The following is a 23,851-nucleotide window of genomic DNA, read 5'->3' on the forward strand; positions in this document are numbered from 1 at the left end:
CGGTGCGGATGACATGGTGAAAGGCTGGGTGCAACTAATGAAGGAATGGCTTTAAGTACACATTGGTAGATTCATACAGCCATTAAGAATAACGACTTTGATCTGCACTTATTAATACTTTAATTACATATTGTTGGGTGGAAAAAACTAGTTACCTAATAGCCTGTGTTGTGTGACCCTTACTTGGATAAAGCCCACATGGATATCTCTGCGCACATCCATGCACGTGGACAGACGCCTGCGAGGAGGGTCTCCCAAACGGTAACAGTGGTGATCTCTGGGGGCAAGAGGTAGGCTGATTTTTACTTTCTCTGATGCTCTTTTGTGAATTGTTTGAATTTTTACCATGAGTACATGTATCTTTTACAAAACTAGTAAGGCTATTTAAAAAAAACTACAATCTCCTCTGAGGATGGGGATTGCACAGCCTTTCCTGGGTGACTTTTCCCAGGGTTCAAGCCCCATTTCAGCCATTTCTTCCCATTGTCTCGCTGAAAGTTCACGTGCTGCTGGTCAAGCCCAGTTTCTTGTGTTCAGTTTCCATCAGGCATAAAACTCTGAGGTAAGCGCTGTAGCCCAGCAGTGAAGTCTGCTGACTTCCCAAGTGTGGATCTTTAGGGACAAGTCCATGTTGTAATTGGGGATGCAAAATCCATTTTACAAGGGGTGTTTGCCCAAGTATCTCACAGTTTCCTGCACACTCCCACCTTTCCTCCCCTCTCCCCCAAGCAGTCCTTGTCTCTCCTCTACAGCCCTGATATCCACTGACATTACATAGTCATTCAGTCATTAAAGTATGAACAAATTGAGTATATTTTCATTTGGCTTTTGGTTTCAGCCCCACTGCTTTAGAATAATGGCCCAAGCTATTAAGCTAACAGTTTGATTTACAAGCTCTTGTGCTCCGAGCACTGGGATCAGACTTCTCTCTTTGTGGAAGACTAACCCTGCCTCGGGTCTCCTGGGCCCCAGGCTCCCTCATAGACCCAGAGACGGCGGAGAAAAATATCAGCACAATCAGCCAAGCAGTGACACCCAGACGCGGTTGATTAGTGAAAGCTGCTGAATCTAAGAAAAGGATTTTCTTTCCCACCTTTAAGCTCTCCTACAAATCGTAACTGGCTGGGAAGTTAACTCTCTGTTAAACCCCTAGAGCAGGTTCTTAGCCTGGCCACCCAGCTGTCTCCACCTCGCCAAAGGGCTTGCATGGTGAAAATAAAGAGAGGGCCATTCTCCTCAAAGGTGTCTTCAACCCCAAAGTCATTCTTTCAAGGCCCAGGAAAGACAGAACCCCAGATTACCTGCCCCCTCCCAGAGACCTCTGCACCAGCGATGTATTTTAAGAATCCTGTCGCTTTCTTGCATCGGAATAAGAATTACCGTACGTTTCCGCGTAGGGCACCGAGTGCGGGAATGGAATGTGTCACACGCAGAAACAGGGCACTGGGAAGAATGATTCAGAGGCCCTGATGCAGTTGACATTTCTTCCCCAAATACAGATATCCCCTCATTATAAATCGGATCGGTATGCAGAAAAGCAGGCTTGCTGAAGGGATAAAAGCAGGGGCTTAATTGGTTTTACATAATCCAGTACCGCAGAGGTACAGCATTTTTAGGCACCTGCTCAGGAGGTGACATTGTTGCTCAAATACTGGCAAGTCACAAATAGCCAGAGCTGAAGCTCTGGGGACTGGGACAAAAGCAAAGGGAGGATAGCAGCAAAGTTCCTAGAGGAGAAGAAACCCAGGTCCTAGAGGAAGCCGTCAGACGTCTCTGGTGGGGCCCAGATAAAGAGACACTGATGCTGATACTTCTAGCAGGACTAGTCTTGCAACCCAGGGACCCCCAGCCTGGCTGCCTCTTTAATCTTCCCAGCTCCTAAGGAATTTTCAGTTTAATCCAGAAGGTTCTTCTCCCCATTGGGTGTGAAAATATTTCAAATTTTATTTTGAAAATCAATGAGAAAATAGACAGCTTGTTCTGGCAGTCAGGAATATATTTCTAATCTCTAGAGATAACTCAAGTTTCATATTGAATTTGGGAAGTTGATGGAATTTGGGGGGTCCCCAATTTCTTCTTCTAGCTTCTAGCTTATCCCCCAAGAGATTAAATCCTTGATGACCTAAACAGAATCCCACTGGCTTGAGGAGGAGTTTGGGCTAACACATGCCATCTCTGGAATGACTTCCTCAGTGTTCCCACTTGTCAGCCTCAGCCACTGCCGCTAACATGATATGAGGCAATGGGAATCCAAAGTCGCAACACGTGGCCAGCTGCAGGTTCTAGCAGATGAACAACATCAGAAGAACTTCACATGGATAAACTCAAGGTTCATTCAGCTTTGTCAAAAGGGCAAGTGACATGAATCAACATGTTGGCATATTTTTATATCTAAAGAATACAGGCAATAAACACAATCTTACTGGTTTCCCTTGGAGATGCCAAGTCCATTGCCATCAGAGATCTACATGGCGAGAAAGTAAGACCATAGGGATGTTCTTCTGGCTTCTTCCCTTCCTCTCCTTAACGAGGTCCTGAGAAATGATGCCCTAGTGCTCTGCAAAAAATTTGGGTAGTTTGACCAAAGTCACAGTTGAATGGCTGGAAGTGTACGGGGAAGAGTATCAAGGAAGCCATTCTAAAGACGGAGTTCCTGTATGGCAGTAATAATAACATCAACAGCTCCCACATCCTAAGCACTTCATTGGTGTCAGGCTGGGTACTTCTATGGATTATCTCATTTCATGTCAACACTCACAATGACCCTATGTGGTAGAGATATGTCACCCTGACTCAGAGATGAGGAAACCAAGGCTCAGAGGCATAACATCACTTGCCCAAGGCTAATAGCTAGCAAGTGGCAGAGTGGAGCCTGGTCTGGTGGGTCTAGGGTAGCCACCAAATCTGCATTTTCAGCAAGCACCTCTCCCAGCTGCCTGGGCCAACATCAACTCTACTCTTATGCAGCTGTATTTTGTTTGTTTAATTTTTTGTTCTTTTGTTTATTATTGTTGTAAAAATACAGATAACTCAACACTTGCTTATACAGCTATGTTTAAAGTATATATTTACTGTGGGAGGTAGGTACCCTTTCATATGTTTGATATGACGTCTGTTGGGACCTTCAAAAGGAAGCGTGACTGTTGGAGACAGACTGTCGTCTTTTAAACAGCTGTAAGAGTAATGAACTTCTTTTTTAAGTTCAGTCCCAACCTGCCTCCTTCCACCTTCCACCTTCCACCTCCTGGTGTGTTTCCTGCTTCTGGAACCCCATGGAATCATCTGCTCCCCCTTCCCTGTGACAGCCCTTCAAATATGTGGAGTCAGACACCACTTTTTCACAAGTCCCTAAGTTTCTGTGCTCCTTGTGGCACAGAGCTCTGTACATGGGCAGGTTGAACTCTGTGCTACAATGACGGTAGGCAGCTCAGACCACGTGGTCTCTGCCACTCAGCTGTTACATTCTCTACCTTCATCCTGGTCCACAGTCATAGACCATCTGTCAATTTGAACTGCATTTCTATATGCTTTTCAAAGAAATTGCGGTTGAAGATGTCCCTCAGTGCCACTTGAATCATTTAATACAAGAATCTATGTGAAAATTTCCTGCTTGAGGGCAATTTCAGGAAAAAATTGCAGTCAGGTTTGTATGCTAATAATAATAGTAATAATAGTGGCAGCCACTACGTCTTGAATGTTTACTCTGTGTACCAACCACCGTGCTGAGGGCTTGGCACACAATGACCTCATGGGATGGGTAGTATTACCCTCACTTTGCAGATGAGGAACTGAGGGCCCTGGTCACACGGCTGCAAAGTAATAGGAACTCAGATCTGTCTGACTCAAAAACCTGCGTTCCTCGCCATTGAGCTCTGCCGCTGTCCCTTCCTTTGTCGAAAAACCGTGGTTGACTTGATGGAATATGCTTCTTTTTTGCCTCAAATGGCAGAAATTAACCAAAATTCAGAATCTGTTCAATTTAGGGACCTGAAGTTTCTGTACTTTCTTCAGACACTCTCTGTTTTACATACCCCTTGAATATCTTATTTCATGTCATGTGTAATCAATCAGACACCTTCAAGTCACTTGGAAAGAGATACAGTATAAATATTGAAGAAAATAAAGCACAACACCTCTTCTACTTAGAAGTTAAGCGGAACAAAGCAGATGGAGAGGATCTTCAGGATGCTTGAATCTTAGATGCATTTCTAAGGGCTCTGTTGTCTTGTCCCAAGCTCTTCATCCATCCAGTCAACCACCTATCTGTCCATCTATCTATCCATGCATACATCCAGCCAGTCAGCCATCAAGCCAGGCATTTGTCTGTCCATCTATCTATCCATCCACCCATCTGTCCATCTGTCCACTTGTCCATCACTCGGTCCAGCCAGCCAGCCAGCAGGGATTTGTAGATGCCTACCTGGTACCCTAACAGTAGAGTTACCCTAAGCTCTTTGAAAGTCTCCTGTCTGCTGATATTGCCCCAGAACACTGGCCAGAAAATAGCACTAATATCCTTGCTGTCTGGCTGAGGACACTTAACCCTAATATTCTTATTTGTAACTGGAGAGGATTGGCTTCATCAACCACAGGAAGGTTCTTCTCCTTCTTAGAGGAGACACCAAAAAAAAATTCTTCCTGCTCATTATTCCAATCAGAGAAAAGGATAAAAACAATACCAAACCCCACTGCAGTGCACCCCACCCCAATGAACTATGGACACCAAACATCTGAGTATGTCCCCAGCTTCCCTGGAAGTAACACAGGAGTTGTTCAACAGCCTATATGAATAAGCGATAAGGCACTGACAGGCAGGCACTGTACGGACGGCTCAGCAAAGGACTTAATTTGCAACCGAGCACAAAATCAAAGACTCTTGTCAGCTTAGGCACCGTGCGCCTGGATAACCACCTTGCGCTACCTGAGAAAGCAGTGTCAGGTAAATTTCCAGAGAAAGTAATTAAGGAATCCCCATTGTCTAAATTCAGCAGCAAAATTTGGAGCTCTGGAATTTGATGCTCATCAGGGATCTGGTGTCTCCTCCCATCCAGATCCTTCATCGGAATGAGCAGTGGAGGTTTATGAAGGGATCATTGGTATGCTCACCCCACCCCCACCCCCAAGATGCTCTTCCAGTACCCTATGGTTCTTCATGTGTTGTCTTGTCAAAGAAGCAGGAAGCATCAAACGAGATCGCTGCTTCATGAGATGAGGGGTGAGATTAATATACAAATATATAGACCTCTCTGAGATCCAGCAAGCACCAATTAATATTTATCAAGTACGCATGGTGTACCCAATACAGAGAATCAACATGCAAAACATACAGTCCCTGGGATCAGGGAATCTACGCTCTGATTCAAAAGCTACAAATAGATGCTCCGTGTGATTGGAGGCACCCACCCTGGTGGGAGAACCCACCGGGAGTTTAGGTTAATATTAATAGCAGGTGGAATCTTCTTACAGAGACAATGTAAAATTCTCAACCAGACGTCACGAGCACCATGGCCTCCATTGGGGGAATGTTGCAGAGACCCCATCCCAAAATCACCAAGAACTGTCTCATTTGCAAAGACTTCTCGGAAGGGTCTCCATCGACACTTGTCCTTCACTAACTCCCTTCTTAGCTCTCACTTGAGGTTAAAAGAAAAGAATAAGTCCCACTCTCAGTTGAAGATCAGAATCTACCATGGCCATCCATATCTTGCTATTTCTAAGTGGGACGGGCAGGATAGGGCAGGAGGGGGAACCCCACTGGTGTACCCCACTGCCCACTTGCAGGCTGAGCCCCTCAAGCCAGACCCCTCACCTGCCACCTCCCAGAAAAATAGAGCCAAGCATACTCTCATCATCTGGGCTCTGAAAAGAACAGAGGGAAACCCCCTCCCAGCAGCTCAACTTGTCACCGTATTTGTTGACAACCCCATTGAAAACAGACCTCACTGCAGTTGTGAAGTCTCGTTCTGTCTCCCATTCACTTCTTTCTCAGACAGTTTTTGAAAGGCAAAAAGTCTGGAAAACACACCTACTCTCCCGTCCCCCACTCCCATCACACAGAGGGGAAGAGGTGGCAGCTTGGGTGAGCTGCAGTTGACGAGTTTCCTCACCTGGCCCCACAGTGCACCGCCTCCAATTAAATCAAAATGGTTTGTTTTTAATGGTCTTTTACACTGACAAGTGGGCGATCATTTTGGGCCCATTAGCTGTCAGGGAACTGAGGCAAATCCTCCGTTGATAATGCCCAATGCTTCCAATTAGGAGCCGAGGCCGCTCCTGGCACGCTAACGATTCCCCAGCCATCCCCTAGGCCCCTTTGGCGCTGGCTGTTTCTTCTTGCCTCCACCGCCGCAAATTACTGACACAAAACGAAAGGCCCTGAGTCTCCTCCGCCACGCCAGGCCCGGGCCCTGTTGGGTTTAATGAGCCAATGGAAGTTTTGTGGCTCCGGCGCTAAATTATTTTCTTGTTTGACAGCTGCTCGGCTAAGGCGAGTGTTGACCTTATAAAAGATTTAGTGTTTCTCATTATTTTCTGTCAAGCTTCACAAGTGATGGCTCTGCGGTTATCATTTGCATCCTGGTGTGTGTGTGTGTGTGTGTTGGATGGGGGCTCCAAGATGGAGACGGGGGAACAGGAAGGGGTCTGTCTCTCTCCGCGTTGTATTTGGCTCCTGCACAAGAACTTCCAGCATGACATTCTTCTTGGGCATAGGTGTTTCAAAGAGAAGCCAAGATGCAAAGCCAGAGATAATGGGTGGTTGGTGATGGCTTCCGGGCCTGCAGGACACAGGCGAGGTGGAGGCAAAGGAGAAAAGCCAGTGCACCCTGAAGTTGGTGGACTCCCAGAGCCTGTTTGACAACAGGTGAGCTAGGGGCAGGCACGCTGGGCAAAAGGATGATCTAAGCTAGACTCGGAGCTGAGGACAGCTTCGGAGCCACATTCAAGATTTCATCAGGGGAAACTCACTCTTATTACAGACCCTGTTTACAGCTTGCTCCCTTTGCTCTGCGCTTAGGTAAGGACTGACTGGTTTTAAAAATCAGAACCATTAAAAAAAAAAAAAAAAAGCACATATTATTCTCCCCTGAGATGGCTATAGGAGCATTTGTTAGTCCTGATTTTTTTCCTGCACCCATGCCAAATTGGGGCTGCTCTATAAATAATAAGACTCTTGGGCCTCCATGCCCCAGCTCCTTTGCCAGGCCTCCTGCTGGCCTCCCCATCTCATGTCTGTCCATTTCGGTGTTCTCCCCCTCCTCTCACCTACCCACTGGCTGGCCCACATGCAGGTGACCCGAGGTCACCCAAGAAGGAGAGAGAGTTAAAGGCAGACGGGTGGGGATGTCTCCTCCCTGGGATTTTGACTAAAAATAGACAATTTAACTAAATATAGGCAATTTAACTAAAAACAGTTTAATTGTCTGTATTCATCATTGTTACTATGAGAGACTCTGTTTTGCTCTCTTAGAGCAAAAACATGGCACCCTCTCCCTCCCGTGTCCATGCAGACCTTACTGATCAATCACTGCACACTTTCTCACAAGCCTGCATTCAGCCTGAGAATATTTTATAACAGAACACTGCCATTGGCCACCATCAGTCTATGAGAGCTGCTATGTGAAATGACACCTATACAACAACCTTGCCTTCGAGGGTCTAGTTCAATAAATAGCTAAGTATTCTAAAAATTCTGGTCTTTTTATGCTGCATTAAGATGATATTTATATAAAATGAAGTAACAAAAAATAGCTCACTGAAGAAAAAGTTAAATTTTACTTCATCAAAATTAAAAACTTATGTGCTGCCAACAATACCGTAAGAAAGTGAAAGGATAACCCACGGAATGGAAGAAAATATTTGCAAATCATATATAAAGGACTTGTATCCATAATATGTAAATAACTCTTAAAATTCAATAATAAAAAGATAAATAACACAATTAAAAATGGGCAAAGCATATGAATAGACATTTCTCCAAATGTATACAAATGGCCAAGGTATATAAATAGGTAGTAAGCACATGAAAAGATGTTCAACATCATTAGCCATTAGGGAGATACTACTTCACACCCACTAGGATGGCTATAATAAAAAAAGACAGACTATAACAAGTGTTGTTGAGGATGTGGGGAAACTGGAACCCTCATACACTGTTGGTGGAAATTTAAAATGGTACAGCCAATTTGAAAATCAGTTTGGTATTTTCTCAAAAGCTTAAACAGAGTTAGTAGATGACCCAGCATTTATGCTCCTAGGTACATACCCAAGAGAAATGAAAATATACATCCACACAGAAGCTTGTATATGAATATTTGTAACAGCCAAAAAGTGAAAACAACCCAAATGTCCAACTGATGAATAGTTAAACAAAATATGGTATATCCATACAATGGAGTATTTGACAATAAAAAGGAATGAAGTACTAAAGTTTGCAACAACATAGATGAACTTTGAAAATATTACGTTAATATTATAAAAATGTTAAATAAGCCAGACACAAAAGACCACATATTGTATGATTCCAGTTATATGAAATGTCCAGAACAGGCAAATCCATAGAAACAGAAAGTAGATTAATAGTTGCCAGAAGCTGGGAGGGGAAATGAGGAGTGACTACTAATGGTACTGATGGGTACAGAGTTTCTTTTTGGAGTGGTGAAAATGATTTAAACTTAGATTGTAGTGATGGTTGCACAACCCTGTGAATACCCTAAAAACCATTGAATGTGCACTTTAAATGGGTGAATTGTATGATATGTAAATAAAGCTACTTTTAAAAAGTCAGGCCACTTGAAAAAAATAGCCCACTGAGTCAGATGAGGATCATTGCCCAAATTCTGTCTTTGAAGTCTGAGCAGGGTGATAACTGGCTTCCGTAATATGGCCTCAGATGGTGAGAGAGGGTCGGTATGTTTCCTCACTTCCTCCTGATTATTCCTTACGACTCTCATTTACCTGAATCCTATTAAACTTAGAAGCTGAAGAAGCAGAGATGGGCACTGACCTGGAGGTTTGTGGGAAATTCAGATGCACACCCCACCTTGGAACTGGTGTTACCGTGTTATTTATATACCAGCATCTAACAAATAGATTCATTGTTCAATCTTTATTTCAGCTGCTGCTAGCTGTTGTTGGTAGCTGCCATCAAGTTGGCTCCGACTCATGGCAACCCCAAGTACAGCAGAATAACATGTTGCCCAGTCCTGTACCATCTTCATGATTGTTGGTATGCTGAAGTCCACTGTTGTGGCCACTGTGTATTTTCAGTGCCTTCCAACTAGGGGGCTCATCTTCCAGCGCTATATCAGACAACATTCTGTTGTGATCCCTAGGGTTTTCATTGGCTAATTTTCGGAAGTAGATCGCCAGACCTTTCTTACTTACTTCTTAAAGGAAGGCTGCTGACTAGCCTTAGCTAATCCTTGAGAGTGTGCTAGAAATATCTGTATGACTTCTGGAAATAGCAAATTGATTCTCATTTCCAAAGACATGAGTGACTATCTTTTCTTCCGCCTCATAGATTTTTAAGAACCCTACAGCCTAAAACCCACCTTTGCATAGACCTGGATTCCAGTTCTGGCTTTACCACTCAGTAGCTGGCAAAACTTGGGCCAGTGTCTTAACCATCCTGAGCTTCAGTTTCCTTTCGCGTTAAATGCGGATGATGTCTCTCCTCTCGGAGGCTGTTGCTCTGCCCCCATGCACCCGACCACGGTTTGCTGCAGTTGTTGCAGTTGCCATTTTAGAACCCACATTAGACCTTGTGGGGAAGCGAGAAGTTTGTTCTCCCAGCTGGAGTTTGGATGTTCCTTGAACACGCGCTATGTGTCAGTGGGAAGGGTCATGCCCCTGTGTTCTTGCTCCATCTATTTTTGGATCACAGAGAAATTAAAGCTGGTAGCAGACTAACAATTTAGGAGACCAGATGTCTCTGGAGAGATTGTTACCCTCATTAATTACTTAAAATACAAACCTGCTACATCAGAGCTTAGGGTCCAGCCTGTTTGCCCGTGTTGTCTTACATGGATTTGTGTTTTACCGGGACCTCTGACCTCCAGCTGCCCTGAACTTGACAGAAATTACTGACCTGGGACTGATCCATAATTTTCAAGTGCCTCTCATTAGAGGAGACAGCCTCTCAATCTTTTAAAGCAAAGTCTCTCTCCCAGTCACCTGAGCAGCTGTCACTTAAAAAAAGCAAAACTAAAATCTCTGTGGCTGTTTTTTTTTGTTTTTGTTTTTTTTTAAGCTCTTCGGCAGATTTTTTAAAAAATCTGGCTATTTTTTTTTTTTTGAATGCTCTTTTTTGCCTTCTTGGTCCGCAGACTTGGCACTGGGAAGCTTCGTGTCCCGTTGTGGGACCGTCGTGTGACTAATGAGCAGAGGCGGGAGAGTCAGCTGGACCAGGACTTTAACAGCACCACGGAAAAGCTGCTCAGCCCATGAATTTGTACACCAGTGATGTATTGGGCATCTCTCTGTCCTCCCTGACACACGCCAACTAATTCTAACTCTTCTGTCTGAAACCAATTGTACACGAAGCACTACTTCTGACGCTAACCGTCAGAGCCAGGTCAGACCTCACAAATGAAAGGCGCACGGTCCTCCAGACTGCCAAGGCTGCCCAAGACTTCAGATGCCAGGCACAAGCTTGGAGTCCGCCAGTACCCTGACTTCTGACCTGCTGGCTACAAATTTGGGGTTCTGTGTACCCTCTCAGGATGCCAGCTGTAAGCTTGAGGGTCCCCAGGATCCCTTCCCTTCTGATCTGCTGGTTACAAGTTTGGAGATTTCCATTACCCCTTTGGGTTCAATCATTCACTAAAATAACTCACAGGACTCAGAAAAGCTCTGTACTTACAAGTGCAGTTTGATTATAGCAATAAGAATACAAATGAAGCAATGCATAGAGCAAGGTCTGGGAGGTCCCTCAGTGTGGAGCTTCCATGTCCCAAAAAGGAACACATTGCCCTCAAAGCACCGATATCTTTCACCAAATAGGAAGCCCATGGAGACTCAGTGTCCAGAGCTTTTATTGGGGTTTTACTACATAGGGATGATTGACTGAATCATTGTCCATGTGGTTGAACTCAACCTCCAGCCCGTATCCTCTAAAGTCTGGCTGATATCATGTGGTGGGTCTTTCTGGCATGGCCAGTCCCCACCCAAGAGTCACCTCATGAGCATAGCCTGTTAAGTAAGTGTGGTCTGGAGCCTCTCCAGACCACAGTCACTGGGGACATTCCAAGGGTTTAGAAATTACCTCTCAGGAACCAAGGACAAAGACCAGATTCTCTGGGTAAAGTTAAGTGTATGCCTCACAAGTGGGTTTGTTTTCTCCTACCCATTGTGACCCCTCCACACACACCCCAAATCCCTTGGTCAAACCCATCGCCCTCCTACAGTAAAGAGCCCCATGGCTGTGGCTGCCTGCATTCCCCACCAGCAGCAAAGTGCTTATGCTGAAGGAAGAAGAAAGCAAGGAAAGAGGGAAAGAAAAGAAAGCAAAATGCCACTCACCCTTTAGCAGGTGGACCAAAGCCATTGAGCCCAACAAAAGTCTAGTGACACTGGACAAATGGGAAAGTAGCCAACGTCTCACCTCCAGTTAGAGCCTCTAGGTCTTGGATATTTTCTTAAGGCATTGAGATGAATTTAAGTCCCATGAAGCAAGATAGGTCTAACTAATTGCCATCAAATCAATTCCGACTCATGGTAACCCCATTTGTGTCAGAGTAGAACTGTGCTCCATAGGGTTTTCAATGGCTGGTTTTTCGCCAGGCCTTTCTTCCAAGGTACCTCTGAGTGGACTCACCTCCAACCTTTCAGTTGATTAGCAGCTGAGCATGTTAACCATTTGCACCATTTAATTAACCATTGCACTCCTGGCCTAACAGAGAGGAACCACCAGGAGCAGTTAGCAGAAGCCCATGTCATAAACCACTGGTTGTAAAACTCCACTTGGCAGCAGAACTTGTTACTCAAATAGAATTATACACGTGCCTCCAATAAATAAAACTCATAAAACAGAGCAGCTCTTTCTACAGCGTGTGCATGAAAGGGAGGAAGGCAATTCCATCCATCCCCTCAGCACCCCCATCCCTTGCCCCTAAGACACCTCTCCAAATATTTTCATATTAAAAGGGAAGGGGGGCAGGAGGCAATAATCCTTTACAGATAAAGCAGAAATTCTCTCTTCCTCCCTTTCTATGCTCAGTCCCCCTCCCCGAGGCAATCCCAAGAGTGCCTTCCCCATGCATCCTTCCCTTCCATGTTGTCCCATTTAACTAGATTCAGACACATGCTTGAGCAATATAGGGAATCATTTTGTATATTTTAAAATGTTTATATAAACGGCATCCATTGTGTAACCTAAACTTTTTCTTCACACAACATTATGCTTTTGGTATTTATACATGTTGATTCAGACAGGACTAGAGCAGTGCTATCCAATAGAATTCTCTAGGATGATAGAAATGTTCTCCATCTGTGCTGTCCAAAGCTGTAGCCACTAGCAAGCCACAGGCAGCTATGGGGCACTTAAAATGTGATGAGTATGACTGAGAAACTTAATTTTTTATTTTATTAAATTTTAGTTCACTTAAATTTAACTAGCCACATGTGACTAGTGGCTACCACGCTGGACACTGCAGCTCTAGAATAGTCATTTGAACAGATGCAGTATTCCATTGTATGTCTTTACCACCATTCATTTACCCAGTCCACTACCGACGGACATATAGTTGTTTCCAGCATGCATTACCCTGGTGGCACAATGGTTAAGTGCTTGGCTGCTAACCAAAAGGTTGGCAGTTCAAACCTACCCAGTGGCTTTTTGGGAGAAGGACCTGGTGATCTGCTTTCATAAAGATTACAGCCTAGAAAACCCTATAGGGCAGTTCTACTCTGTCACATGGGGTCGCTGTGAGTTGGAATCGACTTGAACTCACCCAACATTATCATATTACAGTGAGGATTCTTGTACATACCTTTTAGTGGACATATTTAAAAGTTTCTCCAGGGTATGCATCTAAACATGGACTCATTGGTTCACAGAGTGTACACATTTCCAGGCTTCCTAGCTAGTGCCAAATCCCTCTCAAAGTGTCTGTTACCAATTAACACCTTCTCCATCCCAGCACAGCAGCAAGGTGCACAGTGACCCGTCCTGCAGTGGCACTCCATGCCCAAGGCTTCCCCACACCTGTTGCTGTCAATTCCGACTCATAGTGACCCTATAGGACAGCGTAGAGCTGCCCCATAGGATTTCCAAGGAGCAGCTGGTGGATTCGAACTGCCAACATTTTGGTTAGCAGCCGAGCTCTTAACCACTGTGCCACCCTCACTGGTAGTGTATAAAAGTTCCCATTTCTGATGCCAGATGATTGTTATTATTACCAGTCTGATGGGTGTGAAATGGTACTTCGTTGCTTTAATTTGCTGTTCCCTGATTACACATTAGGTTGAGCATCTTTTCCTGTGCTTGTTGGCCCTTCAGGTTTTTCCTCTGTGAGTTGCCTTTTCTTTTCCTCTGCCCATTTTTCTACTGATATGGGACCCCACCACAATTTTCCCCTGACATCTCTGCCTTACCCTTTGAGTCTCTGCTTTTACATTGTTGCCTTGAAGAAGTCTTCTCTGGCCCTAAAGTATGCATTTTAGTCTCTGTATTATAAACTCTTACAGAGTCTGGTACTTCTTTTATAGCACTTAGCACAATTACGAAGCCCTGGTGGCACAGTGGTTAAGAGATTGGCTGCTAACCAAGAGGTCGGCAGTTTGAAGCCACCAGCTGTTCCCTGGAAACCCTATGGGGCAGTTCTACTCTGTCCTATAGGGTTGTTATGAGTCAGAATCTACTCGACAGCAATGGGTTTTTTTTTTTTTTTTTTTTTAGCACAATTATAATGAAATCATCAGTTGTGTAATTATATATATGTTTTGGTTCTGGTTTAAAACAGCAGAAATTTATTCTCTCACATTTCTGGAGGCTAGACGTCTGAAATCAAGGTGTCGGCAGGGCCCTGTGTCACTGAGGGTCTTGGGAAGAATGTGTTCCACGTCTCCTAGTTTCTGGTGGCTTCCGGCAAGCCTTGGTATTCCGTGGATTGTAGCTTCGTCATTCCAATTTCTGCCTTCAGATTCACATGACTATCTTCCCTCCCTGTGTGTTTCGTAATTATATTTTTAGCACTAGTCTCCTGGCCCCATAAGAGCGGAGACTTTAATTCTCACTGTATCCTGATGCCTAGGACAGTGTCTGGCACATTGAGGATGCTTGTAAATATTCACTGGGCGAAACAGTGAATAGATGAATGGAAGGACGATGGCCACACCTTGCCTCCTCACCCAGAACACGTGGGTGCTTACTCTATGGTGGCACCAGTTCATTCTACATGCGGATTTTCTGTTGAAAGTGGATCAGACTTTTCAAGCAAGCATTCAAAGCAAAACCTCAACAAAGACCACAGGATCCGATTCAGACAGATTACTCTGACGCCAAAGACATTAAATTAGAAAAGCAGTGATACTTGGTGGTTTGGTGGTAGAATTCTCGTTTTCCATACAGGAGACCCACATTCGATTCCCGGCCAGTGCACCCAAGTGCAGCCACCACCCATCCGTCAGTGGAGGCTTGTGTGTTGCAGGTTTCTGTGGAGCTTCCAGACTAAGATGGACTAGGAAGAAGGGCCTGGTGATCTACCTCCAAAACATCCGCCATTCGAAACCCTGTAGAGCACAGTTCTACTCTGACACACATGCAGTCATCAAGCATTGGAGTCCACTCAACAGCAACTGGAAGTGGAAGGAGTGTCAAGGGCAAATCTCTTCTAAGATACGGCCACTGCTCATCTCTCCAGTCTCATCTTGCTGCCCCTAGTCACACTGGCTTGGTTTCAGTTCCTCTGATTCACCCCAGCTCTTGCCACCTCAGGGCTCTCTGGCTGACCCCTGCTGCCTGGAGCAATCTGCCGATTTCTCTTCCACTGGCTAGCCCACTCATCCGCCCTAGAGAGACCTTCCTGCCCCCTTGGATGGGTTGAGATTTTCCCAATACACAATCATATTTAACAGCTCTTGTATAACTGTTCTTGAGCAATTAACGTGTATAGTGTTTTTAGTGCCTGCTGCCCACGCCTGCCTACAGGGTCCATGTGAGCGTGGCCCTGGCCTATCTTACTCACTGCGTATCCTCAGGGTTTTGCACAGTGGAAGTGCTCCATCCTTGCTTGTGCGAAGCAACACAGGTGCCCCCCCATGCACACAGGACCAATGCCTTCACCATCTGGGGTGAAGCCGCCCCGCCCGGCTCCCCGGGCTGCTGGCAGGCGCAGGGCTCGCCTCTCATTTACCTGCATTGACCTTAGAGCAGCTCAGAGCTCCATTCAGCAAAGCTGTCTCCTGCCAAAACCGTTACAATTTCTTAGCTCCAGGCGGAGACAGACCGCAGATGGCTTAATTTAGAAGCATCTCAGAAGGAATTCCTTGCTCCACAGCGCTTCATCCTTCGACTCCAGGGGTCCGTGGAATCGTGACTACACACGGGATGGAGGCCTGACTTGTAATTAGGATCCTCATCTCTGCCTGAGCTGCTATTTTAGGAGGGGAGAGAGTGTGTGCGGGATCAGGAACCACATCTGTCCCAGCAGGGACTTTCACTGACTCATTTCACAAGCATTTATCAAAGGACGATGCCTCACAGTGACTAAGAGCTCTGGGCCCAGAGCCCTGGGTTCAGTCTGTGCCACCTTGGGCAAGGGACTGAAACTTTTTGAGCCTCCATTTCCCTATCTGTAAAATGGAAACAATGATGGCACTTTCCTCATCAGGGACGTTTCGAGGCTTACGGGAAATAATGCACAGCTACTGGCAAATGGCAGGTCTGATTTTATTATAATATTGCGTGGACAACAACGGCTGAAGATTCCAGTTCTGGGCCTCCAGGGAAAATTTTGCAGCGGGCCCCCCTGCTACTTGGACTTCTGTTTTCTGGTTAGGGATATCAAGGGTTCAGAATAGGCCCAACTTCCCCTCTCTGTCTGAAGACCTATCCCACATAGGGTATAAGCTTTTGCATGAATCAGCTTTCAGGAGCGCCCACAGGACCCAGCCATGAAGCATCTCCTTCAGTCTTCACATCCACACTCAACATGCCCCTTCCTCCTCTCCAATACCATTTTCTCCCCCTGCAACTCCTGACCTACCGCCCTCATCCCAATCCTTCCAGGCCAGATTCACGTCCCACCTGGCCCAAGAAGCCTTCTCTGACCACCTGAGGCCAGGTGAATTCCGCCACTTCCTTCTTTCCTTCCTTCATTCTTTGACTTGTTTGTTCACACGGCCAACTTTGTTTAAACACCCCATGGCCCCGAGGGGTCCCTCTGCGAACAGGACAGCTGTAGTCCCTGCCTTGCAGAGCTCCTGGGCTGGTACTTCCTTAAGCTCCACTGCATTGGATCACTTAACTCTACAAGATTCCAGTTGGAACGGGAATTCATCAACATCAGAGAACACAGGCTGCGTGCTTTCTGCCTCCCTGGCATTGCTGAGAACACAGTAGGCATCAAAATGCTCGTGTTTAGTGCCTGGGGCAAGCCTCCCCTACCCAAACTCCTCCACAGGAAACAAGGGAAAAACAGAGCTTGGAATTCCGAAGTACCAAGGATGTTTGCCTGCATCCCCTGGCACATAGTAGGTGCATAGTAAATTTTTTTAGGTGGATAAATTAATGTTTTTGCCTCACTGAAGTATCTAAATAAACGGAGATTGCAAAAAAGAACATTTCTAATTAGGGTTCACTTTTGTCCATGTGCTGGTTTTAACCTCATTACCTCTAAGCTGAGCGGCTCCTTAGGGGCTTGCTCCTCCTGCCGCCTCCTCAGGAAATAAGATGAGAGCAAGTGCCGACAAGATACCCACTGTCAGCGCCACCCGCCATCAGTGCCACCTGCCGTTAGTGCTACCCCACAATCAGCATCACCCACTCTCATGGATTGAATTGTGTCCCCCCCCAAAATATCTGTGTGTTGTAAATGCTATCACTATGATGTAATAAGATGGATTAGCCCCAGTCATATTGACGAGGTCTTAAGCCAATCTCTTTTGAGATATAAAAGAGAGAAGCTAGCAGAGAGACATGGGGACCTCGTACCAAGAAGAAAGCAGTGCCAGGGGCAAAGCACATCCTTTGGACCTGAGGTTCCTGGGCTGAGATGCTCCCAGACCAAGGGAAGACTGAGGCATCACAAGGACCTTCCTCCAGAGCTGACAGAGAGAGGAAGCCTTCCCCTGGAGCCGGCGCCCTGAATTCAGACTTCTAGCCTACTGGACTGTGAGAGAATAAATTTCTCTTTGTTGAAGCCATCCACTTGTGGTATTTCTGTTGCAGCAGCACTAGATGACTGAGACACCCACCATTGGTACCCTGCCCTCAGCACCATCCACCATCAGCACCACCCCCCATTTTCTGGATGCTGAAGAGCCCAGGGAGTGGCTTGGGGACCAAGGAGGGATGTGAGGAGCTGACAGAGAACTCAGAGCTGCACTTCCCTGTTAAGAATCATAGGTGCCTAGCCACCAGGGACAGAACTATTACCAATCTGAATGCTCAAGTCCGAGCCTGGCTGGGCATCCGAATCAGCTGGGGTGTCCATGACGTCCTGGAACCCCGATATGGCCAGCTTTACTGAGCTTCTCTAGCTGCCTTTGGGGAACTGCAGGTGTCAGGGAAATTGTGTCACAGTGTAAAAACCCAGCCATCACTTGCCAGAGGGGACACAAAGGTGTAGCCTAGAAGCGTTTGTTTACTGACTGCTTTCTTCCTGCACCATGGATAGGGTCTTCACTTTTTTCAGTAACTTTTGTGAACCATTGGGAAATTTTTCTGAAACTGGAGGTTGAGCTGAGAACAAGATCATGGTTTGACTGATCAGAATGAGTGAGCACCAGGTACTTTGCCCTGGGTGCATTCTCTGGGAGCCCGGGGTCTGGATGGGTATTAGGTGAGTGTGCTAAGAATATGCAGCCTGGACCCTGCCCTGGCGGACTCAGCTTTGGGTAAACCCTGCTGGTTTACAAGAGACCGGGGTGAAATTCTGATGCACGCCCAAAAGAGGGACATGCAAATGTCTGCAAACCTCTGAAACTGCCTGTGCTGTTTTATATGTAAAAACATGCGGGTTTTTTTGGGAGGGGTTGTTTTGTTTCGTTTTTTCCCAAAGAAGAGAGTTCATGGCTTTCTGCCATCTCCAAAGGGTCTACATCCCCCAGAGAATAAAGGACATGGTTTTGTGTCCTGAAATAACTAACTAAATCTACTCATCACCATTTGATTTTTACAGTTTTCTAATAAGCTTCTGGAGCCACTGGGTGGTGCAAACGGTTAATGCACTTGGCTGTTAACTGAGGGGCTAAAGGTTTGAGTTCACCCAGAGACTCCTTGGGAGAAAGGCCTGTCCATTTACTTCTAAAAGTCAGCCATTGGAAACCCTATGGAGCCCAGTTCTCTGACACACATGGAGTCGCTATGATTCAGTTCTGACTCAACAGCAACTGGTTTCATAAGCTTCTGCACTCCCTGCCTCTTTGGTTTCACCTCAGTAGGTGAATGCAGGGAGCACCCTGGACACAGCATGAGGGGCAGCTGCAGTGGAATGTTCTAGAGAGAATCCAGAACTTAAAGCCTAAAGGTCGGGGGCTAAATCAGAATTTCTCTTCCACCAATTCCCTGTGGGGCCAACCTTGAACCAAACCCAGCTCTGAGGCTCAGTTTCTTCATCTGCAAAATAAAGCCCACAGTCCAGGCAGGATTCTGTTGAGCCCTCGTGTACCCTGACAGTGAGTGAGTACAGCTCCTTGGGCCTGGAGTCGGCATCCTGTATAGGTCACAGTGACCCTAAGCAGTGACCCAGACTTTGGACTTGGGGGTGGCCTGATGGTGTCCTGGGGCAAGGGGGTGAATACAGGCTGGATGACAAGGCTGAAGGGACCCGGAGCTGCATCAGCTGTGTAACTGGCCACAGGAGAGACATTACCCCAGTTCTCTGCCTTTAGGGACCCACAGCCGGGCCACAGAGCCCTGATTAAGGTTCATTAATTTCCCCTGGGTGAGGCTGGAGGAGGGATCCCACCCCAGGCCCCCGCCAAGCACAGAGACGTTTCTATACAATTTCTCCTTGCCGTCCCTCCGTTTCCTTTCAACATTTTATCCTCTCTCCGTTTTTCTCCTCTCTCGCCTTTTGTCACCTCAAGGCTGCCTACAGCACTGTGGGCTTAGCTAACCACCCTCAGGTGGGCAACTCTGGCCTGTATTCTTGACAAGAAGCTTGTGGGGGTCCCAGGGCACAGGTCTTGCTTTATCCTTCGGTGCTTCTTGCCAAACCCAGAGGAAACTCGCCCTGCCAACCCTCCAGCCTCGCCTCAGGCCACTGTGTTCCCTTGTGAACTTGAGCTCTGGCGGGCCCCCGGGTCAGTACATGCTGCTCCCTTTACCTGAGAAAGCCCTGCCCATCCCACAAGCCTCCCTCGAACCATCTCTTCCTTAGGAGGCTGCCCCTGACTCAGGCAAAGGTTGACTCATTGTTATTTGTTCTCACTGCACACCCCTCATCTTCACTCTGTTGCTTGTAGTGAAATAACTGTGTATTATTGTTCCATGTGTGTTCTCCCTCTAGATTAAAAGCTCCATGAGGATAGGGCCAGCCCAACTCTCTCTTGTTTACCGCCGTATCCCTAGCACATGGCACAGAATAGTGATCAATGACAGTGTTGCATGAATGAATGAATGATGAATGAATGGCTGATGCAAAAATGAACACGTGAACCTGGACCCTTTCCATCCTGTGCTTCTCTGGTTTTTCTAAAGGGGAAAACACCATTTTAGGGGGATGTTGCATTCAGTTAATGAGTCAGATCTTCTCACACTCGGAGGTGGATAGGACAGACAAGGTGGACACCAGGAGATAGGAGGGGTTTTCGCTGATTACCATTTCTTGGGAAGGAAGGGCAGTCTGAAATACTGATTGCATAAAATTTTAACTGAAGGAGCTGCCACTCCTTGGATCTGCTTCCCTCACGTGCTTTCTTCAGAAGGGGCAAGGGGGTGCTTTCTTGAACTCCAGCTCTGGTGTCAGCCACTTGACTCCCATGGGGTGCCCCCTGCCCCTGGCTGGCTGGAGAGGAGTTAGATTATCTTCCCACTGCAGGAGCGCTGACAGCCTCCAGGACAGGGCAGCTTGTTCGAGTGTTAAATCACAGAAAAGCAGGATTTTAAGGACAGGCACTGGCTATCAGGTTCCAGTCCATAGTGACTCCGGTTTGCTGTCAGGTGATACTTATTATGCTTACCTCTTCCCTGGCAATGGGCTGGACAGGATGAGGAACACTGGGACACGGGGACATCCAGGCAGCCCCCCTCTCGGCTGCTGCCCTTTCCTGGCTCAGCTCCACTCAGACCAGGATTCTGAGAAGCAATTACTCCTCACTTCTTTCCTTTTTTAGCTGCCCCTGGGGCAGTTTTCACCCCTGACATTGGAAAGGAAGAGCCATCACAAGGCTTTTCTGTAAGATAAGGTTTTTAGGATGCTATTGCAAGTAAAAGCAGGGGCCAGTTATAGGCACTGTTCTAGGCACGCCCACTCTTAAAAGACAAAGGATACATCAAAAATATATCCTCAAAAATGTAAACACAGGGCTACCATATATCTTAGTTATCTAGTGCTGCTCTAACAAATACCACCAGTGGATGGTTAACAAACAGAAATTTATTGTCTCACAGTTTATGAGGCTAGAAGTCCAAATTCAGGGTGCCAGCTCCAGAGGAAGACTTACTCTCTCTATAAGCTCTGGAGGAAGGTCCTTGTCCTCAATCTTCCCCCTGGTCTAGGAACTTCTCAGCACAGGGACCCCGGGTCCAGAGGATGTGCTCTGCTCCTGGCTCTTCTTGCTTGGTGGTAATGAAGTCCCTATCTCTCTACTTTCTTCTCTCCCCCTTTATCTCTTGTAAGATAAAAGGTGATGAAGGCCACACTCCAGGGAAACTCCCCTTACATCGGATCAGGGCTGTGACCCGAGTAAGGTTGCTGTATCCCACCCTAATCCTCTTTAGGATAACCTGACCTTGCCTCATTAACCGCAAGGAAATATTAGGATTTACAACGAATAGGAAAATTACATCAGATCACAAAGTGGAGGACAACCACATAATACAGGGAATCATGGCCAGCCAAGTTGACACATATGTTGGGGGGATACTAGTCAATCCATGACACCATATGACCCAGCAATTCCACTCCTAGCTATATACCCAAGAGAAATGAAAACATTCTGTCCACACAGAAACTTGTACACAAATGTTCATAGCAGCATTATTCACAATAGCCAAAATGTAGAAACGACCCAATTGTCCATCAACAGATGAATGGATAAACAAAATGTGGTATAGATATACAATGGAATTCTATTCAGCCATAAAAAGGAATGAAGTACTGATACATGCTATGACATGGATGAACCTTAAAAACACTATACTGAGTCAAAGAAGCAAGACACAAAAGGAAAATATTGTATGATCCCACTTATATGAAAAGTCTGGAATAGGCAAATCCAAAGAGACATAAAGCAGAATAGTGCTTATTCGGGGCAGGGCAGAGGCAGGAAAAGGGGCATGGCTGCTTAATGGGTCCAGGATTTCTATTTGGAGTGATGAAAAAGTTCTGGAACTAGACAGTGGTGATGGTTGCACAACTTTAGTGAAATGCCACTAGATTGTACGCTTTAAAATTGACTAAATGCCACTGAATTGTATGCTTTAAAACAGTTAAAAAAGTAAATTTTATGTTATATGTATTTTGCCACAATTTAAAAATATATAAAATTAAATAAAAAATTTAAAAAGTACAGTTTAAAACAGGACAAACGTGGTACTCGCTAATGTATATAAAAAGGTTAAAAGAAAAAGAATCCAAAAAGGGATAGAAAAGAAAAGAAGGGATAAATATAATAATAACAGGCCAGTAACTGAGAGCTAACTGTGTGTTCGGTGCTGTGCCATACTATTTATATGCAGGATCTGGAGTCCTCCTAACAAATCACTGGGTGGGTAACAGAAGTGGTGGTTCAACGGTAGAATTCTTGCCTTCCATGTGGGAGACCGGGGTTCAATTTCCAGCCAAAACACTTCACGTGCAGCCACCACCACCTGTCAGTGGAGGCTTGCAGTTGCTATAATCCTGAACAGATTTCAGCGGAGCATCCAGACTGAGACAGACTAGGAAGAAAGGCCTTGTGTGATATAATTCCAAAAATCAGCCAGTGGAACCTCTATGGATCGTAATAGTCCAATTCTGTTACATAAGCGGTTGCCGTGAGTCGGGGCCAACTCGATGGCAGCTAACAACACCACAACAGAAGCTCAGAAAGATGAAGGGACTTGCCCCAAAGCACACAGGCATAAACTGCAGAGCCAGGATCCAAACTCCGGTCCAACTAAACCTGTTCTGCAGGAGCAGAAGTGAGAAGTAAAGGGGTGTGAAAGGAATAGGGGAGAGGTTATGAAAGTGGAGGGGAAGTGAAAAGGAAAACAAGGAGTCGGTTTGGACAAGCATGAGGCCAGGTGAGCCAGTTCTGGGCGCTGGGCCACAGTCTGAAGGGGACACTGTGGGTGAAACGAGGCAGGCAGGAAGTCAGGACCCAGTGCAGCTACTAGCTTGTGTGATTCTGGGATGAGGAGGTGCCTCATCTTTCATAGCCCCAGGGAAATGAAAGTCAAAATATTTACATTGTTAGCATTTTACAATTAATTAGATGGCACCTAGAAGGTTTCCAATACATAACGGCGATTTTTATTATTACTCCAAGATTGAAGTAAGGGGCAGGCAAGGGGATGAAGGGGAGCAGCTGGAACTGCTTCCACAACAGCCTCATTCTCATTGACCTGCTATTCCCTTCTGTCCACAGGTGGGCCGCCATCTTGATACGTTCCCCACTGAGGCTGATCGCCAGAGAGCTCTCAAAGCCCACCGGGAAGAGTATGCCGTGCGCCAAGGTGCCCTGCGGATGGGCAACTACACCCACCCCTAGCCCCTTGTCTTCCATGAGAAGCCTTCTTGATGCAGTAGAAAATTCTCTGCAGGACTCACCTTTCTTGCCCCAAGTCACATAGGATACCCACCCCCATTTTATGGGGTTCTGCTTCTGCAAGGACTGCAGATTTCAGGTCTTAGGTTAATTATTTTTGGTAGATCCCTCTCTTTTTAGGTCAGCCAACACTAGTCTTACCTTTGCCCCAGTGTCCCACTCTTCTATCTGGGAACCCCCCTTCTCATCCTGCCTCTCTTCTCACCCTCACCGGACAAGACAAATCCAAATTACTAGACAGTTTTTTAGACTCCAGGCCAAGGGATCGGTTCCACGGCTCTGCCCATTAAGAATTAAGAACAAGCTGTGTATCCATGACCGTGACATGCTTTGAAAGCCCTGGTTTTATATTCCAAACATGAGTTTTAATTGCTCTTTTTGAGATGCCTGGTGTCTCACCATGGCAGTATTAGGTGTCCGGGACCCCTGACAGCAGGAGGAGCCAATAGTTCATTACTCAGGCCTGCCCCCATCCCCTCGGTGCTAGGGTGAGCAGGAGGGCTGAAGGTATGCAGGCTGCAGAACTTCCCAGCCAAACTCCTGGGTACCTCTTAACTCAGTCTTTCTGCATCTTCTTTGGCTTCTCCTCACCAGTTCTATCCTGATCTATTTTTTAAATTAAAGATGCTATTTGTCATTGTCCTCTTGTATCTTTCCTTGAAAACCAGCAAACCAGTAAAACTATTGAGGGAACCAAACTCAGACTCTTTAGATG

The 23,851-nt window shown here is 46.1% G+C and overlaps 1 protein-coding gene across 1 annotated transcript in view; it reads left to right on the forward strand.

The window, feature by feature from the left end:
• The window catches only part of CFAP77 (cilia and flagella associated protein 77), a 170,425-nt gene extending 147,346 nt beyond the window's left edge, over positions 1-23,079 (forward strand). The window contains exon 6 of the mRNA XM_004375782.1: positions 22,957-23,079. Within this exon, the coding sequence (XP_004375839.1) occupies positions 22,957-23,079 (123 nt within the window). The remainder of the gene's footprint in view (positions 1-22,956) is intronic.
• Positions 23,080-23,851: the final 772 nt, after the last annotated feature.

The sequence above is a fragment of the Trichechus manatus genome, unplaced genomic scaffold, assembly GCF_000243295.1.
Source record: "Trichechus manatus latirostris isolate Lorelei unplaced genomic scaffold, TriManLat1.0 scaffold00038, whole genome shotgun sequence".
Taxonomy (NCBI): domain Eukaryota; kingdom Metazoa; phylum Chordata; class Mammalia; order Sirenia; family Trichechidae; genus Trichechus; species Trichechus manatus.